This window comes from Rhagoletis pomonella, unplaced genomic scaffold, assembly GCF_013731165.1.
Source record: "Rhagoletis pomonella isolate Grant_MI unplaced genomic scaffold, Rhpom_1.0 Rhpom_scaffold_00008, whole genome shotgun sequence".
In the NCBI taxonomy this organism is placed as follows: Eukaryota; Metazoa; Arthropoda; class Insecta; order Diptera; family Tephritidae; genus Rhagoletis; species Rhagoletis pomonella.
The window spans coordinates 34530850-34540726 of record NW_023458562.1 but is presented as its reverse complement, the minus strand read 5'-3'; the positions used below and the strand labels follow the sequence as shown (position 1 = coordinate 34540726).

The window sequence follows — 9877 nt, the reverse complement described above, 5'->3', positions numbered from 1 at the left end:
GTGAGACCCCGCAACTTTTTTATCATTGACCGCTTCGGAATTAACGGCACTTATATTAGGTGCATTGGCACTGTGAGGTGAAAGGGATTTGACCCGCGTGGACGTTAAAAATGGCTCAAATGTGTTAATATTTAATAAATCCGTTGGTGTTTCAGCAATCGCAAATGCCACGTCAGCAGTACAAGTGCGGACACCGCCAAGTAATGTCTTTCCTTTTATGGTAATATTGCTGGGCGCATTGGGTCGGTTTAACGTAGGAACCTGAGTCTTTTTATATTTAAAAGTAGTTGCAAATTTTTTATTACGCTCGCTCGCATTAGCTGCAGCACGCTTACTTTGCAGCATATGTGCCTTTCCTACGGCTCCTGCACTTGCACCCGTTGCTGCTTGCTTCGGCTTGTTTACGGTATTTATTGTTGCAATGCCTCTGGATTGTGATATCGGTTTTCGCGTTGCTGTTGTTGTCATTTTCGGCGGCTGAGGTCGCACGAACAACGGAACTTTTTTTTTTGGGCTTTCGCGATTTTTATTTAAGTTGCAAGGTGTCTTTTTTGGAGGTTCATTTGATTTTGACTTAGTATTAAAATTTGATATGTTTGACGCCACATTAGCTACAGATGTTGCTGTTTTGTTGGTCGAACAAAGAGTCTTTTTTTCAGGTTTGACAGGTTCATTTGAGCTTGACTTTGTATCTAAATTTGATGGTATTTTTTGTGATGCTCCAGTGGTTGCAGTTAAGTGTTTTTTAGTAGGCGGAACTACCGCCGTCGGTTTACTTTCTGTACTTAAAATCGATGTTGCCTTAATAGCTTTTGTACCAGCTGGCTTTGTGCCTGTAGGGTTTTTGGTCGATTTCAACGAAGTGGTTGCTGGCGTTATTGCCGACTTGCAACGTGCTAAATTAGAGATGGCCGGGGTTTTACTAAGGGTCGATAGTTTTTTTGTCTCGACCCCTATTGCATTATCCTCTTTTGACCTTGGCGGTGTTGGTACCACGGTGTAAAACGATTTTCTATCATGAGCTAGTAGGTCTTTCGCCGCGGAAGTCTGTAAAATAATTTCTTGTGATATATATATACAATTAAAGATGTAATAACTCACCATTTCAGATAGGGGATTAGTTATTCCAGCTGGCGGCTTAAAGCGTTGATGGCCTTTCGGCACAAATGTCGCAACTTCTTTGCTTTTGCCTTTGTTAGTTACTGTTGAAAATCTTGCACTACTCTCGAATGCACTACCACATGCCCCACCGCTGGAGATAAATGGTCGCCTTTTAATTTCATTTCTTTTCTTCTCTTTTTGTTTATGAGCCTCCCTCCATTCGATGAATTTCAATAGATATGATTCTTGTCGTGTTGACTTTTTAGAGCTCGTCTTGCCCGATGCCACTAATGCAATTCTGGATTTATTGCATTCGGCCACATTTTCTAAAGCATCGCCTTTATTTTCTTTATCTACAAGCACTTCCGCTAAATTTTGCTCCTCAAAATTGTGTGGTTTTGTAGGAGTTGGGCTGACATCGAGATTACGACCGCTTTCAAAGACTTCCCTTCGTTTTTTGGCGCGATATGCATTTTGAATATTGCGATTTTTAAGATTATGCTGGACCGGACTCAATGTATGGGAATTTTCTTTATATAAATTACGAAAACGGTCCATTCTTAGCTTTACACTGGGTTTTCTTAAAAAAAATATATATTAAAATTCTGCAGACTTGAAAATCTTAACTGTTTGTCGTCAGAATGCGCCAAATCACTGAGGTTATGTTCACTTAAACTCAAATTTCCCTTTGAGGAGTTTAATAGTATTGCCGGACTTTTGCTTGTATAAATTCTTAATCTCATTGTTTTATACAGCGTCTACACGTTCCAGAGATGATGTTACTGGAATTTCCAACAATAGATTGTGAATACCAACTTAGAAAAACAAAATGCAATTTTAATTTGTATGCCACTTTCTTTGACCAATTTTCGACGAAATGCTAAAGATGATCAAATTGTCGAAATAGTCTTAGACGCAAAAACTATCAGAATGGGGAATGTTGCTATGATAGAAGCTATCAAAAAGTAAAAGTGACAGTTGGAAGCAAAAAACATCGGAGCTGCATCAAAAAAAATTAGTTATTAATGGCAAAGAAGATAAGCGATTTTGTTTCAATAGCAACTATAACGTTTATTTAACAAATTTAATTATGAAAGGTAACTATGATACAAGCTTCAAAAACTTTGTATTTTTCGTCGTCTTTGCTCCGAATAAAATTATGGAAGGTCGCATTTATGATTGAAGACTTAGCGCTGGTTTCGGCAACATTAGTCTTCGTGCTTTTATTGCGAGAATTTCAAATGGTGGAAACTGTAAGTAATTGCGCTGATAGAATGCGATATAATGACAACCTATTACTAGAAATTGTATACCTTGCCCGATGAGTGAAAAAATGAAGGAAGTTTCTATCATAGAGGGCCTGTGCCAAATGATAGAAAAGAGAAAATTTTGACGGATCAAAGTAAAAATCTGACATTTCTCGTGGTGAATAAGAACGTCAGAATTTTACCTAGCTCATGGGGCTAGGTAAAATTTTGACATCTTATAACCATGTATACACATAATTGGGGTGTTCACAGTTCGTTCCAAATTGTGTCTGAAAATGTAGACGTCTACATTTTGAGACATCTTTAGCATCAAACTGTGAGCACCCCTTTCTAGCAGTCGTCGTAAAATCGTCGCAAAACTTTGCTGGTGTTGCCAGACATTTCTTCTTTGCGTGCTTTTTTATATGTCGCCTTTCGATTTTGTTTCTGAAAAATTGTAATTATTTAACTTAATTACCAATTCCTAATATTTGTTATTTCTTTTCCTTGATTTGTTTCTTTTCATCAGAAATTGCGCTCAAATTAAATGCAAATACAGAAAACGTGCCCAATAAATAAAAAAAATGCGATTAGTATTGCCATAATGCAACCCTGCTGCGAGGTTGCAAAATGTAGACGCGTAAAAAACATACCTTTGAGTGTGACAAAATGTAGACGGCGTCGTTTTCCAATTTTGTATGGGAAACAACAACACCACGTCTTAAAATGTAGGCGTCTACATTTTGAGACACTATTTGGAACGAACTGTGAACACCCCAAATATTGCTTGGCGGTAATAAGGAGTGAACATGAAAATGAAAGCTGAAACAGCATAAAAAAAGCGTACGTTACTTGCAAATTATAAAATAAATATAAATTTTAAGAATTTCAGCAACACACAAAAATAAAGCTTTCGCACGAGCGTTTGTTTGGTTTTTCAACTGTCAAAATTTAACTCTGCATTTGGCGCAGCAAAATTCAATTTATTTGTACACCATAGCAAATTTTTCCACCCCGTCTCACCACGGAGAAAAAAGTTACCGATTGGCACAGGCCCAGATACGCAAAAATTTATCGATGTTGGAGATACCCGGACAGCAGATATGAAATTAATTACACGTCGCATGAACCAAAAACACTAGATCAAGCAGGAACGGGACGTTGCATTTGTAATTGGTTTTAACGGCGCGTTTACATTGGCAATAGGTTCTTTTCTAACAATCCGGACCGGATCCGGTAATTAGAGAATAAGCGAAAAGTTTGTTCCCAAAAATGGAACATATTCCAAAAGTACGCGAACGCAAAAAACATCATTTCGTGCCCAGAATTTGAGAAACAGGTGATTCGCGTTGTTTTTGTTTTTGTCACTTAAATGCAAACTCTTGGAAATTGATTGGGAAATGTTTAGTTATTGGCCCATCGTTTTCGGGGTGGGGGGCGGAGGGGGAGGGGGCGTGGCCCCCCAAACCCCCCTCATTCGAAAGGGGCCAGTCGCCACTTTACGAAAAGCCCCACCCCCTCTTGGGGCCCTCCCACAGACCCCTAGGGAACCGTTTGAAAATGGGGTAAAAACGGCATTTTCCGAGGCAAACTGAGCAGTTTGAAGTGGAATATAACCCAACTAACAGAATCTGTGGGGTTTTTAAATAAAAGAAGTTATCCCAAGGTGGTTATCAGGCGAAAAAAGGAGGGTTAAACACCTTTCGCAGAGAACACCTTTGTGCGTAGGCGGCCTTCGGCCGCACTTAGGGATTATAACCCTCAGGCAGTAGAATTCTCCTTTCTGTGTAGCCAAAGAAGGGGGGCTGAACACCTTTTGCAGAGAACACCTTTCTGCGTAGGCGGCCTTCGGCCGCACTTAGGGATTATAAGCCTCAGGCAGTAGAATTCTCCTTTCTGTGTTGCCAAAGAAGGGGGGCTGAACACCTTTTGCAGAGAACACCTTTCTACGTAGGCGGCCTTCGGGGCCGCACTTAGGGATTATAACCCTCAGGCAGTAGAATTCTCCTTTCTGTTTTGCGAAGAAAAGGAGCTGAATACCTTTTAGAGAACACCTTTTATATTTTTAATGCTTACAGGGTTATATCCTATTTTCTTTTGTCTCTCATTCTTTTGCATATTTTGGAGTTTGACAGCTGAACTACGCCATTTAATTTGCATATGCAACAAAAGTCAGAGGCATGATTTAGAAGGTATTTTTATTTAATAAATTGTGATTAATTGGTTAATATTAAAGTTATAAAGAAAGTTATAGCTTATCGAGTAAAGTGTAAAGTGAAGGAGAATATAAAAATATATTGCTGATGTAGCTGCTTTAAGGAGAATAGGAGTGATAAATTTACGCTAATTTCCGAATTTCACAAAAAAAGGGCATATTTCAAACCCAATTTGTAAATAAATTAGTGACCCAAAATTACAATAGTGGATGTTAAAATAATGGGTATACCCTTGGCTACAAGTGTGTGCAATTTTTTTTTGGATCGGGTCACCCCTTTGGACGCAATACTCCGAAATAGGTGGGCCACTTACTAAATAGTACCCAATTGATTTTTTTTCACAAATTTGATTTTAAGAATACGAAGATTGAAAATACATTTACTATTCCTTAAAAGCATCAAGTAAATGCAGGCAACAGGTTCTTTCCCGTACGCAACGCGGGATCCCGCGAGTGCCCAAAATAGCCCAGAAATCATTCCCGTACTCTACAAAATTGGTAATAGATAACGAAAATTGGAACGTATTGGATCGTAAGTGTGTTCTTCTTCCTGCCCGAAATAGCCCAGACTTTTTCACCGGGTAAAAATGGATAAAGCGTCAAAGTGCATATCAGCTGTTTTGTGTTTACTGTTGCCTTTATTTACTTGGTGATTTTAAGGAATAGTGAATGTATTTTCAATCTTTATATTTTTAAAATCAAATTTGTGAAACAAAAATTCAATTTCAAAGAGTTTGCATTTAAGTGACAAAAACAAAAACAACGCGAATCAACTGTTGCTCAAACTCTGGGCACGAAATGTGGTTCTTGCGTTCCCGTACTTCTGGATTATGTTCCATTTTTGAGAGCAAACTTTTCGCTTATTCTCTAATTACCGGATCCGGTCCGGATTTTTAGGGAAAGAACCTAACATGTAAACACAAAACAGCTGATATGCACTTTGACGCTGTATCAATTTTTATCCGGAGAAAAAGTCCGGGAAGACACGAACCAATACGTTCCAATTTTCGCTCTCTATTATACCATGTTCTGACCGACAACGAAAACACTTTGAAAACGAGTTTTGGGACTGTGGGCTGAAGGCTGTTCACACCGGTTGTTAGTATTTTCGTTGACATTTCTTACATCTTTTAATTGCAGTTTTGCTGCAAAAAAAACAAAACCAAAACAGTTTTCCTTCATTTTCTTTTCATTCACACTTTCTGAGAGTTACTTACTCTTGCTTGAGAATTGTCATTGAGAATTGTTAAAATCGGCATAACCACAGTATTTACGTTCTTTGGTTTGACACTTTTCTAGATTTTGCCAGCGAAAATTCTTCTGACTAAATCTGACTGAATAGTATTTTTTTATTTGTTTTCCTGTATTTTTAGATATTTCAATTATTTAGAAGTTGGAATAGTGGGAAAAATACTATAATACAAGATTGCGCCGTCCTGGCGGCGATGACATGTTCTCTTCGTTGTTTACTTCTTACAACAAAGATGGCGTCGAGATTTCAACAGCTAGAAAATAACTTTTTTCTTTCTTTCCTTAAGGCGTGATCTTGTGTCTTTCGTTCATGCGCAGTCGGCATACGCAGAATTTTGTCGATTACTGGAGCCCTCAGTGTTGCTCACTACACTTTTGCCACTCTTCAATGCCTTTTCATAAACTTAGGGCCGGTTGTTCAATGTCTGGTTATCACTACTTGCCGGTTAAACATCATTATCGACGATTTCGACATCATGCATATAACATGTGATCGATAAAGCAGTCATTGTATCTAACCGGAGCTTCTACCTCCCGTTTTTTGCTAATCAGACATTGAACAAGCGGCCCTTACCCTTTCAACCACAATTTTTCGTGCTATAATAGATTGCAGCTAAATATAAACTACTTAGGGCCGGTTACTCAATGTCTGGTTAACACTAATCTCCGGTAAAACATCGTTATCGACTCCATGTTATATGCATGGAGCCGAACACGTCGATAATGATGTTTAAACGGAGATTAGTGTTAACCAGACATTGAGTAACCGGCCCTTAGTTTTCAACAAAAACCTTATTTAATAGTAAATTTCAAATATTTTAAACATATTTTGAATACGAACTTTTAACTTCTTTACCATCTGTAAAACTGACGAAGTGGCAACCATCTATAGAAGGAGAAATCAGCTGACACGGAAAAATCTAAATTCCGCAGATTTTTGCGCTACGGGCTACAACTACAGAAAAATTCTGCGGTGTTGAGTTTTCATTTACATGGCGCTTTGGTAAGACAGATCGTGTCAGCTGACTCGGGTTTACGTACCGGTAGGTTTACGTTCTTGACTAATTTCAGCTTCAATGTCTGGTTAACACTAATCTGCGGTTAAACATCGTTATCGACGTTTTCGGCTCCATGCATACAACAGGGAGTCGGTAACGTCGATAACTATGTTTAACCGGAGATTAGTGTTAACCAGACATTGAGTAACCGGCCCTTAACCGACGAAAATTTTTAGGGCCGGTTGTTCAATGTCTGGTTATCACTTCCACTACACTATCGACGATTTCGACATCATGCATGTAACATGTGATCGATAAAGCAGTAGTTGTGCTTAACCGGAGCTTCTACCTCCGATTTGTGCTAATCAGACATTGAACAACCGGCCCTTAGTCAGTTTTCCCACTAATCAACCAATAATCATAGGTCAAGGTTTCTGCGGGGAAAATTTCCAAATATCGATATTTTCGGAGCATCGATGTTTTACTCTTGATGTAAATATAAACAGTAATCAGCTGATTTGTGTTGATTACGATCTCTTATCCGACGAAATAAATATAGAGAACACCTTCAGAATGTTAAGGAGCTTTTGGGTTCAAAAAACGACAAAGAAAATTCTTCTGCTTAAAAGATGGAACACAACGCTAACCAATGGAGAATCAAACGTTTATGATTGCATTGTGATAGGCGGTGGCCATGCTGGTACGGAAGCAAGTGCCGCTGCTGCTAGAATGAAGGCGCGCACATTGCTTATCACGCATAAACTCGAAACAATTGGAGAAATGTCGTGCAACCCATCATTTGGAGGGATTGGCAAGGGCCATTTGATGCGAGAAGTTGATGCATTGGATGGATTGTGTGCACGTTGCTGCGACGTCTCTGGTGTACAATACAAAGTGCTGAATCGTAGGCGCGGGCCGGCTGTGTGGGGACCGCGCGCGCAAATCGATCGGCAGTTGTATAAACAAGCCATACAAAGCGAGTTATTCAATATGGATAGTTTAGAAATACGATGCGCAGCAGTGGATGACTTATACCTAGAAACGAATGCGGATGGTAATTCGCAATGCTGTAAAGGTGTGGTATTGAAAAGTGGCGAAATTGTGCCAGGTCGAACGGTGATTTTAACGACGGGAACATTTTTACGAGCTAACATTAATATTGGGCTTGAAGTGCGTCCTGCTGGAAGAATAGGCGATGAACCGGCAATGGCCTTGGGCCAATCGCTAGAGAATCTTGGGTTCCGCATGGGCCGGTTAAAGACAGGCACCCCGCCGCGCATTGCTAAAGATAGCATCGGCTATGAACGCCTCGCGCGGCATTCAGGCGACAATCCTCCGATGCCTTTCTCATTCATGAACGAACGGGTATGGATTGAAGCAGACAATCAATTGCCTTGCTACCTAACGCATACAACATTACGAGTAAATAATATTGTGCGTGAGAATTTGCATGTGAATCGCCATGTGACGGAAGAAGTGACCGGTCCACGCTATTGTCCATCCATTGAGTCAAAAGTTTTGCGTTTTGGAGAAAAAGTACATCAAATCTGGCTTGAACCAGAGGGTTTCGAGAGCAAACTTATCTATCCCCAGGGACTGTCTTGTACCTTGCCATTTGAACAACAAGTAGAGCTAGTACACAGCATTCATGGCTTAGAGGAAGCGGAAGTTATACAACCTGGATATGGCGTAGAGTACGATTTTATAGATCCTCGAGAACTATTTGCCACACTAGAAACGAAACGTGTGGAAAACCTCTTTTTTGCTGGCCAAATTAATGGCACGACCGGCTATGAAGAGGCTGCAGCACAAGGGATAATTGCTGGCGCAAATGCTGCGGGTAAAGCCATAAATTATCGCTCAAATGCATTAGCAAACAAAGATCCAACGCAGCTGACGATAAGTCGCACTGAAGGCTATATTGGTGTACTCATCGACGATCTAACAACATTAGGCACTAACGAACCATATCGCATGTTTACTAGCCGGGCAGAGTTTCGCCTTTCACTGCGACCGGATAATGCCGATGTGCGACTAACAGAGAAAGGCTACAATTTTGGTGTGGTGACCGAAAGTCGATATAAGCGCTTCAAAGCTGCGGAACGGAAACTACAGCAAGCAATCGACCAGTTGAAATCAATGCAACGACATTCCAACTATTGGCGACGTACACTAGGCCTACGTGAAGCGAAAACCTCTGTGGAAAAATCCGCTTTTGATATGCTAGGCATACCTGCGGACAACATAACACTAACACAACTTATAGAATTGCAACCAGACGAATTAGACTGGTTAGGAGTTGAACAAACCATATGTGAGCGGCTAAAAATTGAGGCATTGTATGAACATTTTGTGGCCGAACAGCGGCGTGATGTAGACGATGTCCGGCGAGATGAAGGACTAGCGATACCTGCTAATATTGACTATTTCGCTAAATCGTTAAGTCTATCGAATGAAGAGCGACAAAAATTGTCGCTGATACAACCACAGACCATAGCAGCAGCGAGTCGTATACAAGGCGTTACACCAGCAACCATTGTACGATTGCTCAAATATGTGAAACGCGCAGGAGCAGCTGAACAAGTGATAAGTGCGACCTGAAGTGACGTGGTGGGACCGCAGAGCAGAGGAATTTTCTTAAATTGTTTAATTAATTGAGTTTATACATAGTAAAAATTAATAACTTTTGTTTTTAATACTTATATGTATATAAGAGATATATTTACTTAAAACAGTTTATAATTTACATATTCAGCAAAAAGGGTGTACCATAGGACTAGGACTAAAAATTAGCAATGATAAGTCTATATATGTATTTATGTATGTATACGATTTTATAAAATACGATATTTATAGAAATGTTGCAATAACTCATACTACTATCCAACGCTTTTAAGTCATATAATTGGAGGTACATTAGCATTGAAGCATGTTTCTAAAAATTCTTTACAATTTCGTTTACTACACTTAATCCCTTTGTCTTTACTTAATAAATCAACTATAAAAAATGAATCGCTAAAATAAATTATTGCCACATGCACGAGGCACAATTTCGTTCTTCGTGT

At 39.6% G+C, this 9877-nt stretch overlaps 2 protein-coding genes across 2 annotated transcripts in view; one reads left to right on the top strand and one right to left on the bottom strand.

Moving 5' to 3' along the window:
- LOC118744678 (guanylate kinase-associated protein mars) overlaps window positions 1-1918 on the bottom strand; it is a gene marked incomplete in the record, with an annotated part of 4127 nt that extends 2209 nt beyond the window's left edge. Inside the window, 2 exon segments of the mRNA XM_036477856.1 lie at window positions 1-1047; window positions 1102-1918. Coding sequence (XP_036333749.1) covers window positions 1-1047; window positions 1102-1659 — 1605 coding nt within the window.
- Window positions 1919-7203: 5285 nt separating this feature from the next.
- On the top strand, window positions 7204-9877 carry LOC118744676 (protein MTO1 homolog, mitochondrial). Its single transcript, XM_036477850.1, has one exon. It carries the CDS (start codon window positions 7386-7388, stop codon window positions 9411-9413), a length of 2028 nt encoding a protein of 675 aa, XP_036333743.1. The 5' UTR covers window positions 7204-7385; the 3' UTR covers window positions 9414-9877.

Coding starts and splice junctions, on each gene's coding strand:
- LOC118744676 (XM_036477850.1), top strand. CDS start 7,386: ATGTTAAGGAGCTTTTGGGTTCAAAAAACGACAAAGAAAATTCTTCTG.